Here is a 19,544-nt window from a genome sequence, read left to right as displayed (position 1 = left end):
ATACCTGCCTGGGATTTGCCTCTCGAGCTCATGGCACACCCGTAACAAGACTAGACTAAGGCAATCAGCAGTAATCGCCTCTCATGAATAAGAGCGGCAGTGTGATGGGACACGCTAGATGATGTCTCACTTAGGTGATTGCTTCATTTCAATCAGTTTTCATGAAGCAGCTCAGGAGAAAACATCGTTTCCCGGTCTCTGCTGAAAATGAGAGGTCCTGGGTGACACCACTGACATATCTAAGCTGCCACTTTCTTCTTTCACCCTCTTTCTTCATCTTTCCACCTGCTTCTTGGCTTCCTCCCTTGCCAAACTTGGGGGGGGGGAGGGGCGGTAACAAAGGCGAGGGGCCGAGGCTGCCGAGGCATCACCGTTGGGAAGGTGTAGGATGTTCTTCCCACTGCTGAGCTCCAAAGCCTGGGGCCTGGCAGTCCCTGGGAAGGCTCGGGGAGGACGGGACCTCCCGACCTGGGGGAGGAAGCCGAGGGCAGGCTGCACCGCACCGGCGGCCGGCCGGCGGGCAGGACAAGGTGGCCGGGCGCGGCGCGGCGCGTACAACATGGCGGGGCGAGGCGCGGCCGGGCAGGGCGCTGGGGGCGGGGCCTCCGAGGGCGGGGCCGGCGGGGCGGGGCGGCGCGGGCGGGCGCAGGTGCGCAGGTGGGGGGCGGGGGGAGGCGGCCGCGGCCATCCTGCCGCAATTTCCCTGTGTCACGGCTCCCGTCTCCTAGCAACGGCGCCGAGTCCGGCCGGCAGCCGCGGCAGCCGCGCACCGCCCGCAGCAGCGGCGGCGCAGGCAGCGGCTCTGCCGGACGGCCGGCTGCGGGGCCAGGGCGGGCGGGTGCTGCGGGGGGCGGCCCCGCGGCAGGCAGGATGCGGCATGGCGAGGGGGCAGCGCTCCCGCGGAGCTCCCTGAGGCGGCCGGTGGCGGCGGGGCCGAGGGGGCGCTCGGCCCAGACCCGCCGCCCGCCCGCCCGGGGCCGTGAGGGGCGGTGAGGCGGCGGCGGCGGCGGCGGGGCGGGCGCCGCGAGGGGATGCCCGCTCGGGCTGGAAAGTTTCTTCCCCGCGGCGGCTCGGCCGCTTCCCGCGCGGACTTCTCCCCGGTCCTCCTCGGTAAGTGACCGCGTCCCTCCGCCGCTGCCATTTTGACCGGCGGCTCCGTCCGCCGGCCACCCCCGAGCGGCGCTCCGGCCGGCGGGGCTGGGCGCCCTGCCCCGACAGCGGGGAGCTGCGGGGCCAGGCCGGCCGGCGCGGCGCCCCCACCCTGCCCGCGGGGCACCCGGCGCCGCCAGCGGCACCCCCGGCCGGCGCACCGGGGCCGGAGCTCCGTCAGAACGGTGCGCGGCGGCCACTGCTCGGCAGCCGGAGCCCGGCGAGCCCCGTCCGTGGCGCCCGAGGGGCGTGGGGGGGTTAACCCGGGTGCCGTTAGCCCTGTTAAGGCTGTTTGCGGGCTTTACCGAGCGAGGTCGGGGCAGCGCTCGGGGGATCGCCAGCGGGGCCGGCGGCCGTGGGCTGGGGTGCGGGCGGAGGTCGCGGTCAGCTTGTGCGAAGGGTGGCTCCAGCCCCTGCCGGTCCCGGGCGGGTTTGTTGCGTTGCGGCCACTGGCAATGGCCGGCGGCCCGACGGTGCCTCCTTCGCGTGCCGAGCTCCGCGTTCGCCGTCGCCAGAACGGAGCGCCAGGCGACGCCGAGCTGGGAAGGCTCCGCGGAGCCGGTTGTCATCGGGTTTTGCTGTGGCAGAGGTGATGGGGTGCTGGCTATTGGGGCAGCAGAGATCAGAGAACTGACAATTTGAGGAAAGTGTGCCCCGGTAATTACACTTCTGCATCGACAAAGAATGCTCTTCCTGCCTTCTGTTTTTTTGGTTTTGTTGGGGTTTTTTGGGGTTTTTTTTTGTGTTGGTGTTTGGGGTGGGTTTTTTTCTTAAATAAATAGTTCGGCGATTGGAAAGAGAAGGCAAGTCTCTGTCCTTTGTTTTGAGCGTGCAGCGTCTCAGAGAGTAATTTAACAATGTCCTGGGTGACACCACCCTTCTTTTTCTGGGGAAAATACAAACGGAGTATATGGGACAAAAAAAAATACCGCATCCATGGCAAATCTGGGAATAGAACAGAAAATAAATGAGATTTAAAAGCTTAATGGGAGAAAGGGAGCAAGGTTTTGGGGGTGGGGGTGGGGGTTAGGTGCTTACTTAATTGCCTTCCAGTGCATTTAATGGAACTTTGTGAATCATATTATATTTGGTGCTGTCCTCTTTTGCTCCCTCAAAGAAAAAATAACTGGACACTCAGAGAAAGCGGGGAGGGGATCCTGCTTCTCTGTAGCACGAAGGTTTATCTTCCAAAAAGAATTGCAGTAGTGCAGGAATTGCTCCTGCACACTGCATTTTGTAGCTCAGATTGCTGGAACAGAGAGGTGACTTCTGATGGGCCAGTAAAACAAAAGCCAAAAATGCTCAGTGTTTAGTCCCCTGCCCATTTCCCTATGAGCAGCCATTGCCGTTTCCCCAGGTGACTCCTGAGGCTTTGCTCCTCCTTTAATAAGATTTAACATGCCAGCTCTTACCCACCAGCCACCATCTCCCTTTTCTCAGGGAAGGGGGGGTAGGGGTGGCAAATTCACTGCTGTTACATAATGTTACCTGGAGCATTGCACATGTTCCCAAACCAAGAATGCCTCTGGACCGCAGATGGGAGATGAATTTCTGTAATATTGCAGATCAAGTGCAAATGGCCAGGAAGAAACTTTCACAGAGCACCACATTCCACTGATCAAATGTTTCCTTTGCACGTTTCACAGTAATTCCTTTCCCACTCACTTAAGCAAGACAAGTAATACGTTTAACCTTCCCCCCAGTAATGTGTAAGTCATGTACTGAAACAAATGGCATCTATAGTACAAATATCCTGCTTTGATTTGCCCCATCCCCTCAAATCCTGCGTGACACCACTAAGCACAGCCAGCGTGCAGTGTAACCCCGGATCCTGTTAGGGAGTAGGGGCTCAGCATCCTCTGAGCTCTGGCGCTTTGCAAGCCCCTTCTGGGACCAGCAGGGTCATTTCTCTGTTTACACCAGCAGATATCACTCCCTCTATCGTTTACCTGGAGTGTAAAGAAATTAATTAGCTGTTTGGCAAGAATGTAGTGGGGCACATGGCTGCTTCAATGCTGTCAGTCTGCCGGTCTCTTTCTCATACATGGGAGCTGTGTGGGCAAGGGAGATTGGTCTCTTGGTGTTAACTCCTGTCCCGCTTGTTGAGGGTTTTCATTAGCAGGAGTTTGAATGAGGAACAGAAAACAGAAACACCTTGTGCTGCAGGTCTGCCGCTGGTCCTCATCCTCTTTTCTTGCTTCCACTGCAGGAGCTGGAGCGGCCTTAGGGGGCAGTGCTCTGGGTAGCCAGCCATGATCGCCACTGGAGGCCTCCTGAGGATCTCTGCTAGGAAACAGGACCCCTTGCGACCCCAAAGCCAAGTCCCCAAACGCAAACGCAAGGCCAAAAAGAAGCGCAAGAACGACGTGGTCGTGGTGAAAGGCAAGCTTAAGCTGTGCTCCCTCTCGGGGCTCATCGCCCTCTGCGGCATACTGGTACTGCTAGTGGGCATTGCCTTGGCTGTGGTAGGCTACTGGCCAAAGCCCAGCCAGGTGTACAGAGAAGGCAGTTTCACTGGGGGCCAGCAGCTGGCACCGCAGGGTGGCACCCCAAAAAAACACTCCTGGAGCCAGGAAGGGGCACAAGCAGGGATCCATCCAGAGCCACCCACCAGAGCCAGCACCTCCACCACTGCTACCACCCGGGGGTCCCTACAGTCGTCCCCTACTTCCTCATCCCCCCAGGCCTCGGTGGGTTTCCTTTTCCGACTTTTCTCGAGCTACTTGCATTCAGACAAGCTGAAGGTGCTGGGCCCCCTCATCATGGGTATCGGCATCTTCCTCTTCATCTGCGCCAATGCGGTATTGCACGAGAACCGTGACAAGAAGACCAAGATCATCAACCTGCGTGACCTCTACTCCACTGTCATCGATGCCCACAGCCTGCGGGCCAAGGACAGAGGCGCCCCAGCCTCAGCCCCTCTCAATGGCTTTGTCAACTACGTGCAGTCCCGGGGCCTGGAGCTAAAGCCTGGCAGTGAAGGCCTGGGTGCTGCAGCCATGCTGGCCAAGAGCTCCTGGCCACCAGGACTGGGTGTCTCCCTTTCCCCACCGGACCTGGCATCCTCGCCACGGTGTTCCTCCTTTTGCACCCCACCGCCGCCACCCAGCCTGGCTGAGGCTGTGTACAGCATCTACCAGGAGCATGCTGCCCTTGCTGGCCGCACTGTCACCAGCCCACCCTGCAGCCCACCAGAGAGCTGGGGCCGGTGCAGTACAGCCAGCTCCATTGTTGGCTCTTCGCTGAGTGCTTTTGCCCTCCTGCCTTTGGCGCCGAACGGTGGAGGGGGAGGCTGGTGGAGGCCCCCAGGTGAGCGGGGAGCTCAGGAGATCCCACGGGGGGAGTTTGAACTGAGCCTGACTGACCTCAGCAGCAGCCACATCAAGGGAGGCTGTGGGACGAGGAGGCACAAGCTGGTCCTCAGGCGGCAGAGCACCAGCTGCTTGCCTGATGCCAGGCGTCCCCTTTTCCCTGAGCCACCTCAGTCCCCGGCTGTCAGCACGGGCCTGGACTCCAGCCTCTCAGTAAAGGCATCTTCTAGCTACTCCAAATCTCTGGATCTGGGTGGGTTACCGCCCTCAGCCCCTCCTGTCATCACTGGGACGGACTCCCAGAGCTCCCAGTTTGAGCCTTCCAGCAGTGATAAGGGCTACAGCCACCTGGAGGAGGCAGGCACCTCCTTGGAGTCAGTTGCCAACACCCCAGCCAGTAAAATCCAGGACTGTGTGGAGGAACCAGCTGAGAAAACAGACCCTCTCAAGGCTACCAGCAGAGAACAAACAGGGGAGCAATCCCAGCAAACTCAAAGACAGTACACAAATAAAGAGAAACTCTTTATGATTTCTAGGTCGCATGCTGCATTAGGGCTGGAGGATGGGGAACTGGAAAATACTGGCATCTAAACAAAACAGAGAAGGCACAAGGACACCTTGCAACCCTCCTCACCTTCCCCCTTTCTCCATCTCCTTGTGGACTTACGAAAGAGATCAATATCCAAAGAGATGCAGTATGTTACCCTTGAAAATTGAATTCCGTAAATCCTGTAGATGACTTCAGGAAGAAAAAGAAAATCCCTTCTGTCTGATCGTGATTGTATGTTCCATGCAAACCAAATTGTATTAAATATCCACAGTCCAGCAAGTTCTTTGGATCAGATTAATACAATTTCAGACAGTATAACTGTGCACTTTACTGTTTTGATTTCCAAGTGCCCCTTCTTCTCTGATTTCTTTCTTGCTGATTTGCCACTAACTGCTTGAAAACTGCAGGCACCTTTATAAGCTCAAGAGCAACGTGGTCTTCAGATCAAGAAAGCCGAGCTCTCTCTTTGTTTTGGTTCAATCACTGAAAAGTTTGCAAGGCCTTAAGTATGACGTACCTTGACAAAGAATGAGTTTGTTTAAATTCCGGGAAAAAAAATGACAATTTAGAAGAGATTAGAGCGGAACAGAGCTCTGATGATTTATTTAAAACCATTACATTCCTGAATCCAAAATACCTGCTACTACATGATACTTTATTAAGTATTATTACACATGTATTGACTAATAGCATTAAAAGATATTTTTTTTTTAAATAAAATATTTACAAACAAAACTGCCACACAAAAGTCCTTTATTTTGGTAAGTAATTACAGATATCGGAAAACTTTTGTGTTTATATTGTGAGAAATTATAGAGATGCTATGAGGCCAGAGGTTTGCTTATGCTTTCAAGCGGGTAATTAATAATTTAGGAGTAATTTCAGAGTAAATGCTGGTTCAGTCTGAGAAAACACACTTTAATTTGATCAGCAGATTCTGTCTCTGTTTCTAACAGTGCTGTGTGACAGCTGAAGAATTGTGAGATTTTGACATGCTAAGGAAAAAAATTTAAGGAGTTTTGACCTATTAAAATTAGACTTTTCACGAGTAACACATTAATCTCAAAGTGCAGCATATTCTTTCTGGATTTTTTACTTCCCTGATAACTGTTGCATTAAGCGTTTCTGCTGTTACAGTTCCTATTCGTGAATGCATGTGCATAAGCTTCATTTTGAAGTCCTGTCAATCTCATAGCAGTTGGCCCTATTGAAGTCAGCGGAGGTTTCTCACTGACTTCAGCATGGTGAGGATTCCTTCCTGCGTGAGGAAAGCATCAGGTTTCCCAAAGGCTGGAGATTGCCTTGTCTGTAGGCAGATTTTTGGTAAATTGATGATCTGTTTCATTTTTGTAGCTGCAGCATGGCAGGCACTCTTTTATTTTGCTAAAACAGCTTTAAGCGCTCAGAAGATTTTGTCAATATCTCAGATTTTAAATATGTATGTGGCATTTCACTACTACGGGAAGAGGAATTGACATTAAACAAATACAATGTGTAGGCAGGCAAGAGTCTTTCTGTTGCAATTAAAATTTTTCTTACAGTTTCGTGTTTTAAAATGCTTAGTTACATATTTATCTACTTACATTACAATACATTGCAAAATGGAATATAACTATCACTAAATGCAATTGCATTTAGTAATCCAGCAAAATCCTTTCTTAAATAAGGCTAATTTAGAAGAAAAATAGAAAAAAAAAAAAGAACAATTTGCCATGTCAGAATCTTGAAACTGGAGAAGCAGAAAGTGCTGGAGCAACAGAGACATCCGGGCGGCAGTATCTTTCCTCCTGTCAGTGGCAATGAGTGCATTGACAATAGGAACATCAGTGTGGCATTTTTTTCTATCAAACTGCTAGCACGGAGCTGGCAAAAATATCTTGTAAAGCTGCCTGGACTGGCATGGGCTGGATTAGGTGCCACATGAAGTGGCGAGCAGGCAGCTCGGCTGGTGCTGGCATTTGCACGGGTCTTTCCTTTTAGTTCCCCATGGGCGATGCCCCTGTACATCTGATCCTTCTCCTGAGACTTCCAGCAAGATTTATGAGATGATGTATCTGAGCAGTGTTACCTGGTGCTGGCAGAGATGTTAGTTATTGATACAACTGAAGACACCTTGTTTGTTACCTTCCATTTGGTACCTTCACGGAGGTACAAGGGAAGAGGCAAGTCATGTGTGCTACTTAGTGGGGCGTGGGGTCCTTGTGAAGATGTGGCAGGGGGCTGTTATATTCTGAGAGGGAGAAGCAAATGCTTTTTTAAATATTCCTAGTCAATCTTTAGTCATCTGAATTTACAGTGTGCTCGGGGAAAAAACAGCTTTAAAAAAGCCCCTGGGTGCTCCTTAGATTGATTTAAAACAAAGCAGCGCAGTAATTCTGATGATGATTAATTTACTGCAAAGCTTCCTGAATAATAACATTACAGCAGAATTTGGGTTTAATAAATAAAATTATAGCTTGTTCCTGTGTTGCCAAAAAAAGGTGTGAAACATGAAACTGGATTTTTTTATAACAGCAGCTAGAAGTGATTTGTAACATAGATTCGTAAGCAGAGAAAGCTGCCTCTCTCTGTTTGCAAGTTACCAAAAAACCTGTCAATATTTTTGAAAATTTATTAATTAAAACTATTTGTTCAGCTGCTTATTCAGTGGTGGAGTTGGGAGTCAGAAACTTTTGTTTAAATTCAAGATGGACAAGTAGGTTTAACATGCCTGTGTGTTGGAAACAGCTAAGAAATTCAACCCCCGTGCACCAGCTGTGACTGCTGTAAGTACCATTAGCCCTGGAGAGAAATGCAGCAGCTGGTAAGGAGCTGAGCCATTGCTGGTGAAACCACCAAGTGATGGGAGTGCCAGGGTTTGTGCATTGACCCGTTTTGAGTCTCTCGCAGGTGGTCCTGACCCTGCTCAGGACTGCCAGGCTCCCTCTTGGTCATCATTTGTACATCCTGTCACATGCTTATATGTTTTCTCCAATCTAGTCTCTTCTGTTTAACCTTCGTCTCCAGTGTCCTGCCACCAAATATTTCCTGCACAGTTTTTTCAAGAGCCAACAAGCTGCCTCTACTTACCAGTATCTGCCTGCCTGTGTGTTGCAGAAAGAGATGTGCTCCCACACAAAATGTTTATTAAGAAGGAATCGTTTGTCCCCCTATTTCAAAAGTGATATCCCTGAAGATATGTTAAGCTAGAATACCTAGGCATAAATTTTTGCTATGGAAAGATCAGATTTTGGTCCAGAAATACGTCGTTTGGTTTAATTGTTTTTTAACATAGAAGTGCTATGATATTTATATTAAATTTCAAGACGAACAGTTAACTTCTGCCTGAGCCCTCAGAATACTCCCCTCACTAGGTGGAAGGCCATGTCTGTGCATTATGATGCTGCTGGACCAGTCTGAGGACATAGGCAAATGCCCTAATTGTACTCCAGTCTTGCTGCTGTTTATTACAAAATCATCGGGACTCTGGAGAAACTGCTGACATGATTGTACTGTAACCCAGTTCTGGCTCAGTTTTCGCTGGCTACCAATGTATTTTAAATCCTTGTGTTAACCTACTCAGCTGAACTGATTTCCCAAAGTCCCCAACTGTTGACATATCAGCTATATATCTGGACTGTAGCACAGATTTCTTGCCCTGTATTGTTTAGATACATTTTAAATGACGTTTTCAAGGACTGGTGCTGTCCAACAGTGAGTAGTAGTGCAGTAGTGCACATACAGATATCAAATTAGGCAACTAACATAGCAGTATATCTGCAGTCTGAGATAGAACATGAATTCCCCTAATAGCCAAAACAGTTTACAGAAGTAGCAACGCGACTTCAATTAAACAGTAATTTTTATTAAAAAGTAATAGAGATGGCACAATGATAAAGCTTATTGCATTTCAGTAGGAAGAACAGCCTTTGATAATGCTTAACAGTTTTTCTTTCTAAAGAATGTGTTCATGTGGATGCAATAAAACAGGACTGTATATATAGCGAGAAATGAGGATTACTAATAATTCAAGTAGATCACCAATTAATGCTTTGCCTCATTAACATGTTTCAGTCCCTCAAATTTCTCTTTGCATGTCAAAATAGGGAAAGAGAGAGGGAGAAAGCAAAGAAAGTAACAACCAACCTCTGGTCATAACCTAGCCAGAAATCAGACCTTGCTACATAAAACCCACATGAAACACAAGTTCTCAGTGGTAGCTGATGATTAAAATCTTTTAAAAAATACAGGGTTTGTTGGGGGGGTTTTGCCTTTCCTTCTTCTAGACCAATACATCAAACTTTCCTCAGAAAAAAATACGTTCTATATCACCTCTCCAAGACTGTCAGTAGCAATAATGCAGTGCTTTATCCAGGCTGCTTAATTACTGGTTTTCACTTGGGGCACACAAACAGTGAACAAGATGCACAGCATGTGCAGGCACAGTGTGAGAGGATAAATAGGGTCTCACAGCCACAGGAAAAAATCTTCCATGGAGGAGTACACTTATCAATTTTATTTCAGAAGCCAGGCTTTCTATTTACCACTTCCAAAACCTCCAAAGCGGAAACCTTTAAGTGAGCACACTAGATAATATCTTCTACCATTTAGCTTTCACTGTAAGTGTGGAGACAGAGGAAGCCCCTGGACATCCAACGGAGGCAGGCACGATTAGGTGAAATGGCATCAAAATCTGGATGGGGGAACTAGGCTACTAGAAAGGATCTGACTGGATCACAGCGTAATAATTCAGGAACTGAAGAAGTACGGCCTGTGTCTATTCACTGTTTAGTCTTTTATCTATATTTTAATTAGATGCAGTGGAGCCACAGTACTACTTTTAAAGTTTTTCTCTCCATTGTTATTCATCTTAAATTACATTGCGATGAAATAGAAAGCTTGTTTGGTGAAAGTATCAAAAGAGATGCAAACTAAACAAGTTGCAAAATCACTATTAAAAACTCCATCAGTGAGGTTTCTTTCGCTCTCCTCAATCTAAGATTTTGAGTATTATTTTTTCTTTTTTCCTTTCCCCTTTCTCCCATGAAAAATTTAGTTCTGGGAGGCCACATAACTGATACTGTCAGACCAGAAGGTAGAAATGGGGAGAGATTGTTTGGCTTTAGAGAAGCAGCTCATTCCACACTACGCTTCATGGCTAAAGTAAAAAATGACAAGTAAAAAGTGAATGTTCAGCATTCGAGTGATTAATATATTGTCTTCCTGAAGGTTTAAATGAGCTCCAACTTTAAGGAAAACATAACCCACAAGGTCAGGGTATAATTACTGCCAAACAATTGGAAGACCATCACAATTTTTACTGAAATAGCTAAATATATCAAGATGGATCATGGGTTGGTTTAAGCTTTCTATTTGCTATGAACTGTGAAACGTAAGACATTGCAATACCCACCATCACAGAAGACAGTACAATACCATCACGTACCCTAGGATTGCTCTTTGTTCATCACCACTCCCTGAGACTGGGCACGCTGCTGGCACATCCCCCCTGAGCTGTCCGGGAGCAGGCTAATACCGCACCATGCAGGTCCCATTTTGTTGCCGTTAACTGAATCGGCCATTTGTAAAGGAGAAGGACTTCATAACACCACCATCGGTTTGGGTAAGAGGTGGAGCTGCTAATATCATTGCAAACAGAGGTGGCTTGGTACAGGGTGTGGTGCAGCTCCCTTCACACCTCGGAGCAACACAGAAGCTTGTGGTAAGGTCTCACAAAAACCAGCTTGCTCAGGCCTGGCAAACCAGTGTTTCTGAGGTCTGCCACAGGAAAGTCACCAGAGGCAGCTCCATCAGGATAAATCCCCAATGAGCTAATATGATACTTCTGCAAACCATAAAATTGCTTTCCTCCCTCATCCCTGAAGTGTACTTTAGGTCTCTCTGAGGGGTGTAGTGTGCTTTTGCTTCACTGACTTTACAATCAAAAGTAATTTTAAAGAAACACAGTTTGGTCTCAGAACCTAATAGAACCTATTTTTTAAAATGCTTATAGAGTCCCTATTAAACCTCACAGTTCTTAATGTATTTCTCTCTAACATGCCTTGGGTGACCGTCTTCCTCTGTAAAAACAAGGCAGAGAGGTCCAGCCACAGACAAAGTGTGCAAGGACCAGATTTATTTTTTTTACAGGGAGAAGAATATAGGCAGTGTGCAGTGATGACAAATCAGGCGAGTAGCCTACTGTGGAACAGAGCCTTGAACACTTGTCCTCTGACAGGAGATCCATCCCTTGTCTTTAAGGGAGCCTCTTTCTGCATGCACTGAAGTGCCAACCTATTTCACGATCTTTAAGACTCATCACACACACTATTACAGGAAATAACTTCACAGAAGCATTAAGACTTTCTGAAGACCTCCCCACAGAACATTTAAGGACACAAGCAATATTGGGCATCTGATGCCATTCTGTTTCAAATGAGGAACTTAAAATGAGAACAGGTAAAGTCTGACACTGCTTATTAGTTTACTGTGGTAACACAGCATAAGGTGATGATAGTAGCAGCTCATTGGGGTTTGGAAACTTAAATCTGGCTGCTGGCACTGCTAACTTATTTAACAGTACGGGCTGCCTTAGTGCTTGAAAAAGCAAGTAGGACAGTTCCTGTCCTTGTGTCTTTGCAACATGTACAGTGTCTGGAGCAGCAGCATTGAAACAAGGGCAGCTGCTAAGGCTGTGTCACTATCTGATCAGAGAATAACGCGAGCAAGCTGTGGAAGGAAGCTGGGGTTTTTAGACCCTTAAGCTAGAGTTTTGGTGCATTGTCACCTTAATGAAGTGGTTGCACTTTTTAAGGAGCTGTTTGGGACTGATGCAGAAAACATGAGGATGCCTTCCTATCAATGTTCTTTGCAAGGATCTACTGCCTCTGCTCTGGCAGACACGGGGGAAAACCTGGATAAAAGCTGTAGCAGAGTTCCTGTCCTCTCCCTGGGAAGCTGGACCACCTCAGGGCCACTGGGGCTACAGCGGCCATTTCTTCGTGGCTTGGTGCACACATCCATCCTGCATAGCTGCCTCCACCTGATGCATCCAGAGGAGCCAAGGGGCCTGAAGTCAAAGGAAGCTGACACATTCAAAGTAATTACATTTGTAAAGCAATATTAAGATAATGTTTACTATATCTTTCATTTCACCAGCAAATTGCTGCAGTCCTCTACTCAAACATTTTATGCCTGCTGATTCGCCAGCAGGTTGATTTAATTCTCATATAGGCAACAGATTTCTTGACAGAAGTGTCTTCCAGCAAGCTGTATTAGATACGTATTAAAAATGTTCTGTAGAATATATTGGTTTAGTTTACAGTTGTAGAAAAATCTCAGTGGCAATTCAGGCAAATATACTTTAGGTAACTGCCACCATAACAAGGACAGAACTATGCTTTTCAGCAAAACTGATAAAGAAAGTGAATGGAATTATTTTGTTTAATCCCAGCCTAGAGAAATGGTTAGGTGGGAGGCAAGAATCAGATTTGTATCAACAATAGCTCCTTTATGTATAATTGCCATCTTACAACTCAGTCTCTTGCTAGAAGTGGAAATTTTTACCCCACCGATGTTCAGAAATTCCCAGATACTTAGGTAGATTCAAGATGTCAAAACATTAGGAAATTAAGGCATAAGTTATTCAAATTATTTTAAAATGAGATGTGGATTCCTCTGAGCAGTCGGAATGCTTATAAATCTCAGGGAAAATGAAGATTACTCCCTAAATATCTTCAGATATTCCTAAAACATTTGTTCTTTAACACAAAACCACAATACACATAGCAAGGGGGGTGGGGGGAGCACTTTGGAGAAGGTTTTTGCTCTGTGGAGAAGGTTTTTGTCAACAGGAGCTTTAGGTGACGGAGGTAGCATTGGTAAGTAATATATCCATTTCAAACACATGCTGATAAATGTTCCATACTACTACAATGCTGGATTGCCTAATCTTTGTTTGCTTTCTTTTCTGCCACATAGAATTGCATTATACATAGTAAATGGGAGCAGTATCTAGCATGTAGCCTTCTCTTAAAATGTGTATTTGATAAGCATAGGGAGTATTCAGTCTTCATAACTATGAAATAGCAATCAAAACAAAAAGTTTACTATATTAAAATATATAAGCATTAGAAGGTCTTCTTCTGTCAAGAAGAGTCCTGAGAATTGCTCTGTTTCTCCTCTATCAACTATGACAACTTAATCAGCTTTTGTTTAAATGAATAATCTGTTACAGTACAGAGTGTAAGCAATTATGTTACACATGCTAGAATCTGCAGACTGCAGCAACACAACTGATATAAATCATCATGTTTATGCACAACTAAACATTACTTTTATGTAGCCCAAAGAACTAAGCCAAATGCTGAAACCTGAAATTCTACTGCAACACATGGAGTAACATATGCACTCAGGGTAAAACAGGTGTCCTAGATGGAGAAAGTCATGAGGAAATAGCTGATCTCATCTCATCGCAGCAGTGATTTAAAGGCATAAGCATGGTGATCAGAGCTGCTTTAAACAGGAGGTTAGCCTGAGCCAACCAAAAGTTACCAAAAAAGAGAAAAAAAAAAAAAAAAAAAAAAGAAGAAAACCCAAGTAGTAACTGAAGGCAATGCCAAGGAGCCTACCTGCTGCCTGTGAAAGCAGTGGCATCTCAAAAGGAAAGAGAAGCTCTCCCCACCAGCACTACGTCATACACCAGGCGTACAGGAAAGGGCCTATGTTAAGACAGAATTGATTTCCCCCATGGCAGGGAGATCCTTAGTGCTAAGTTGCTGCTTTTGGGCCCCGTGGCACCATGGCTGGTGCATCCTTACATCCTGAATGGATGTTGCCCCTTCAGAGACTGGTGGAGCATTTCCTAGTATTGCAGGCTGCAGCACAGAGACTGTCCTTCAGCGAGGAGCAGGGATACTGGTGGCAGCAGCCACCTCAGAATCCCTCAGCTCACCCTGTAGAGAAGCCTAGCACCCTCAGGAACATGGAGGAACCATTTCCTCCTTCTCCACCCCAGTTACTCACACCACATTAGTACTGACTTATGTTTACATGTCCAAGGTTAGAGCCAGCCTGGGACGGGACAGCCCACGACCCTAAATCCTACGTTCTGCTGCTGTTTCTCCATGTCATCTGCATAAATTGAAGACTGCAGGAAGAACTTGTGTCCTTTCTGTCTGATCTTACACTGTCCTTTGTAGGTGCTGGTTGTTTAGGTGCTGGTTGTTTAGGTGCTGCTCTGCGAGGCCCTGATACCGGTACGTTTGCTGCAATCCCATTTTGTGCTGGCTGTGCTTTCCATTTGCAGTAAGCCAGCAGTGTGCTTGCTCAGTTATTCCAAGTAGGGTTACAGCAGCTCACGGACTCTGTGATGGCTCAGTACCCCCACTGAACAGGGGCTCTGCAAATCAGAGCAAAACAGGCTTACAAGCAGCAGACTAACTGCCAAAGTGAGCTAGCCCGGAGCCTTTACCAGCTCGAAGGGGTGATGTTGAGCACCCTGCCCTGCAGCAACAGGCTGTCACAAAAGCATCCTAGCGATAAAGGGAACATGGTGCAGTGAGCATTGCCCTTGCTGCAGGGTGTTTGCTACTCAGAAAAAGGGAGCAAGGGGTTCCAGCTGGGAAATGCAGTCAGATGCAGAAGCATCATGGAAAAGGAAGAAGTCTGGGACCCCATGCCAAACTAATAAATGGGGCGGAGGGAGAATAAAACTGAAGTAGCATAGAAAATAAACAGCAATGGGAAAAGGCAGTGTTAAAGGAAAGCCTAGTGATGGGGCAACGAAGCAACTTTGCAGATTCTGCGAAGATGTGCTCCTGACGATGGGAAAAGGAGATGTACTTTCAGTGCCTTTCTGCCTCAGAGAGGCAGATTTAACTATGTAAGTATATCTCCTGGGTATAAAGGAGGTAGGTAGACCTGATTTTAAGCACCACCTTCACATGCACTACCACCTCATTTCTAAGCACAAAATGCCAGTCAGTTAAGCAATGGCTCACGTCCTGCTCTTAAAAAAAAAAAACGGTGTCACTGCAAATCCTGTAGCCAAGGTGGGTGGCAGCATGGGGTAGGTGGGTGGTGTGCAGGACGAGCCAAGAGATAGTGTGCAGGCATACTGGGGAACAGACACTCGGCTCTTGCCCTCAGTGAATACTAAGACATGGAGTGGAAAAGAGATAAATAAAACAAATAGAGGCATGAGGGTGTCAGGCTTTTATCAGATGAATAGTTCTCCTCAAAGCTTAAGCTCCTGGAATTATGAGGTAGCTTTACAGCACTTCTCACACATTTTAAGTTTTCTTGTGCCAGCAAAAGAAAGCTTAAAAAAAAGAAATCAAACCCAAACATGAGCAACAAAGAATCAGTGTGGAAGGGAAGTTAAAATGAACTGAAACTTTTAAGTATTTTTTATTTTTTTTTAAGCCAAGCTCAATATTTTTTATTTTTTTTTAAGCCAAGCTCAATATTTTTTATTTTTTTTTAAGCCAAGCTCAATATTTGATTAGGTCTTGACTAACAATGTTATTGACCCTGAAAAATAAATTTATAAATCCCATCATAACAGTATCTAAACACTTTCAGTTATTCAGGCTGACCTTACATTGTTCATATTTAAATAATTATTTCCAGTTATTTTATGTACAGAATTAGTCGATAATTTCAAGTATCAACCCCTGAGGCTGTTTGGGGGGTTTTAATAAAGCCAGTCAAGAGTAAAACAATCTCTTTCACAAAGTCAAACCTGAGAGAAGAAAACCTTGTTGCCAACAGAGCCACAGGGTCTCTTGGAACCACCTCGTTCTCCCTCTCAGCAGGCCAAGGTCGCTGCTCAGTCTACGCTTACCACAGGTCACCAAAAGCAAGAAAACAGCACCGGCCAGGATAAGACTCAGGAATCAAGTCCATAGATTAGTGTACAGATAAAAACTAGTTATTCTGTGAAGCAGCATGCTCAGATCAAGATACAGTATTTGGAGGCAAAGTATTACAAAAAAATATACTTTTCTCATGTGCAAAAGAATCTCTGCATTTGCCAGATAAATTTCATTAAACAGAATTCCAGCCAGTCATCAATAACAGACTTTATTGTGTAGAAAGCTGGAGGTTCGGTTTGTTCTCAACATCATCAGCTAAGACTTCAGTGTCACTGATAGCACTGAGTCAGCTAAAGTCTGAGCAGTATTTAACCTCAAATCAACTTAATTCTGAAGAATACTTATGAACCAACCAGCATTTAAAGCTCAGCCCTCCATCTAAAGAGATTTTATCACAGAAAACCCTCAGTAGATCTCCAGCTCCAGTCCACTACTCACAAGTAGAGCTGAACAGCTGCTTTAGCTAAGAAGAGTCAAACTTTACACTGAATTTCTAATACATGTGTAGTCACATTTCCGTGATGCATTTACTTAGTAAGTGTATCACTATTTCATGCTTATTCAACATTATTTTGTTCTTATTCAAGAGCATAAAAGTTGAACCAGGCACCTACTAGCAGATAATAAATACTGAATTTCTGGCAAAGAGATATGTAAACTACTATCTTATACAGGTGATCAACTCTTTACATTAAGAAATTGAAGGCTGCAAGTTTACCAAGCAGCCAGGCAGCAGTTTGCTGGGTTTTTAGTTTTGAAGACAGAATTGCTGAAGTGGTATGTCCAGTTTAAAAACCAAGATTCGGTTTTCTACCTCTGATCCAAGTACTGAAATTTAAGATGAGAAACCTTAAGTATCTACATCTTGAAACTTGGAAAATAATTTTAACATTGCTGAAAGCAATTGTCAGGATGTTTTCAGCTGATCTTAAAAACAGTTTTCTAATTAAAAGATTAAAAGTGAGTCTCCAGAATGGGAAAGAAAAAAACCCTAGGTGGACAGTCAATACCTAAAACCACCTTATTTTTTGGAAAGCAATTAATTTCTCTCCTGTGAGTGTGAAAAGCGTACTCCGATCTAAGTATACAGGCTCTTTAGAGTCTACTTATGGGACTTGCTCCATGTTTCTGCTGCACAGGTCAGAGACCAAAGCTCATAGCAGCAAGCCAGCTTCAGAGGTGTTAAGCCTACACAGAGCCAGGATTTAAGCCCACCTGGGAGTGGTTTTGAGAAGGAAACTGTACAATACAATTATACTAAGTTGCTCAGGATTTATGTGCCCCCAGATGTGTCTTTTTGGCTCTAACTCTGAAGAGGCATTCCCACAAAGAGAACATTTATCAGTTTAAACGTTCCCAGGGAGATGGCTTTTTGAATGGGGGTACTCAAACACAATGCCTTGCAGTCCCACACCTGCTTTTAGTTTTGTGACAATATGGCAAGAAAGAAAAAGATTATTTCTTAACAGAAAAATCCATAGTCTTGGTCTGATCCACCCCATCAACATTCCAGAGTGCCATAAGCCCACCTCTTTCTTGGCTATGTGGCTGCAACCCTTCAGCTGGGAGTCAGGTTGACTATGTAAGTATCTGGGACTGTGCAAGAAACTGCTTCAAGGCCAAGTAGGGGATTTCTCTCCTGGAATGGTTTTTTTTTTGGTTTGGTTTTTTTTTGTTGTTTTTTTTTTTTGGTTTGTGTTTTTTTTTTTTTTTTTTGAAGTTGGAGGTTATGAGGAACAAGAGAAAGTTTCAGTAAATATTTTGAATTGAGGGATTATTCCCTTCTACCTGCATGTAGAAAAAAAAATAGGGCTTTTATAAGTAAAAAAATAGGGCTTTTATAGTACAGTATACTAACCAAGGCAGAAGCCATGGCTAATGACAACAGAATATGCACACAGAAATGAGATGCCTCGAGAAGGTCAAATTGCTACACACCCCTAAAACTGCCTGCTCCTAGCTGAAGCATGAGGCATTTACAATGCCTGTAGCCAGGTGATTGTAGGGCTCCAACCTGAAGCTACCACTTTTCTGATGGCTCTGACATGAAGTACAGGTAAACAAGGAGGAATATCTGCTCTCTTCTGCATATGTAGGAAGTACAGGACTATAGGACAGAAAAGCCAGCTGGACAAACCAATATAATCTTTATTAATTTTAACTTAACCCCACAGATACAGTGCTTTTGCTCAGTTACATCTAACCCCTCAAAAATGTAGTGTCCAGGAGCAAGAACTGCCCCAGCTGTTCAAATGGCAGAGACCCATCTGATGTTTAGTGCCCAACAGAAACCAGTAACAGAGTATTCAAAATAAGGTATTAACAGAACACTCCTTCCTTTGGCTTTTGCATCCTGTTTATTAGAATAGCTAGTTTAGCAAACATCCAATTAAAACTACCCAAGAAGCAGGGAGATGCTATTGTCAAAGACTCCTCTCAGCTTACTCTGAAAACAATCACTGCAGTGCAATTTGGCATTTAGTACTTTCCAAAAGAGGGGGAGAATGGGAAAAAAAATCACAGCCAGTGGGTAATATTTAATGCAGGTTCTCTCCCACCCCAATGTTATACCATTGCTTCAATAACTCCAGTTACATTAAGCTAAACCCAATTAGAAGAAATAAGCAGACTGCATTTATTTTCCACATAAACTGCTAGTGCTTGTAAAGCAAATTACTTAAAGGCAAGTTAGAGGAGGAGAAATAATAGAAAAAGAACGGTAAATGCAGGAATCAAAATTAATCAAAATCACTTCTGGAACTAGATTTCACAATCTCATTTCCCCTACAGTAGTCACAAAGAAGGACAATCTGTTCACTTCAACAGTATGAAATTTTAATTTCAGAAACTCCCACCTGCCCTACTCATATCAGAAATATCTAATAATCAAATATATTTGAATTAAATAAAAAACCACCAGGGAACAAAACCATGGATCCCCATGACTAAAGCAGAGCACCAACAAAATTCAAAGCTTATTTTATATACCCCATCATAAAGCTGAAAATATGCTGTTATGATTTAAACAGCATTATAGATGCTTATTTTGACTTGATTGTCATTAAAGACTGAAGAACTGAACACTTTATTTGGTAGGTATTTGGTTTTAAGCACTATTCTAAATTATCAAGGTTAATCACAATGATGCACTTAAGTATTTGTTTTAACTTAACGCACCCAACCAAGTGTGCTATACTCCAATATAAATGAAATTAATTATCCTACAATCACCACAATAATCCATCCTAAAACAGAATTAAACTTAAATTGGAACCTGTACACATTAAAACCCCAAACATTTATGAGAGCAGGTTCACCACACATTTGCTACACTCCAGTGCCATCTGTCTATAAAAATATAATTAACATTTTCAATAAGAAAAAAATACAGCCTGTTGTAAAGCATACTCAGTCCTAGGCCGTTGAATCCACTTAAATTCCTAAAGTGAATGACACTGCTGATCCTTTTCCAAATTAAGAAATCATTAAGAAACACTGTTTTCTCAGTGTATACTTAAAGCAACCTTTTCTGGAAAACAAGTTCGTCAGAATGTGCAGATACAGAGATGTACTATGGAAACGTTGCTTTTAACCGCTCCCCCAAATTAGCTTTGAAGTCCTCCTCTAGCACAGAGCAATGCAGCCGCTTTCTGAAGACCCCAGAGAAGCTGGGAATCT

At 45.1% G+C, this 19,544-nt stretch overlaps 1 protein-coding gene across 1 annotated transcript; it reads left to right on the top strand.

Moving 5' to 3' along the window:
• Window positions 1–698: 698 nt before the first annotated feature.
• Window positions 699–5,744, top strand: TMEM200C (transmembrane protein 200C). The gene is made up of 2 exons (XM_056333758.1): window positions 699–1,110; window positions 3,359–5,744. The coding sequence occupies exon 2, from the start codon at window positions 3,402–3,404 to the stop codon at window positions 5,049–5,051; it is 1,650 nt and encodes a 549-aa protein (XP_056189733.1). The 5' UTR covers window positions 699–1,110; window positions 3,359–3,401; the 3' UTR covers window positions 5,052–5,744.
• The last annotated feature ends 13,800 nt before the right edge of the window (window positions 5,745–19,544 follow it).

This window comes from Falco biarmicus, chromosome 3 (assembly GCF_023638135.1).
Source record: "Falco biarmicus isolate bFalBia1 chromosome 3, bFalBia1.pri, whole genome shotgun sequence".
NCBI lineage: Eukaryota > Metazoa > Chordata > Aves > Falconiformes > Falconidae > Falco > Falco biarmicus.
The sequence above is the reverse complement of the archived record's forward strand: the minus strand, read 5'-3'. Positions and strand labels throughout refer to the sequence as shown.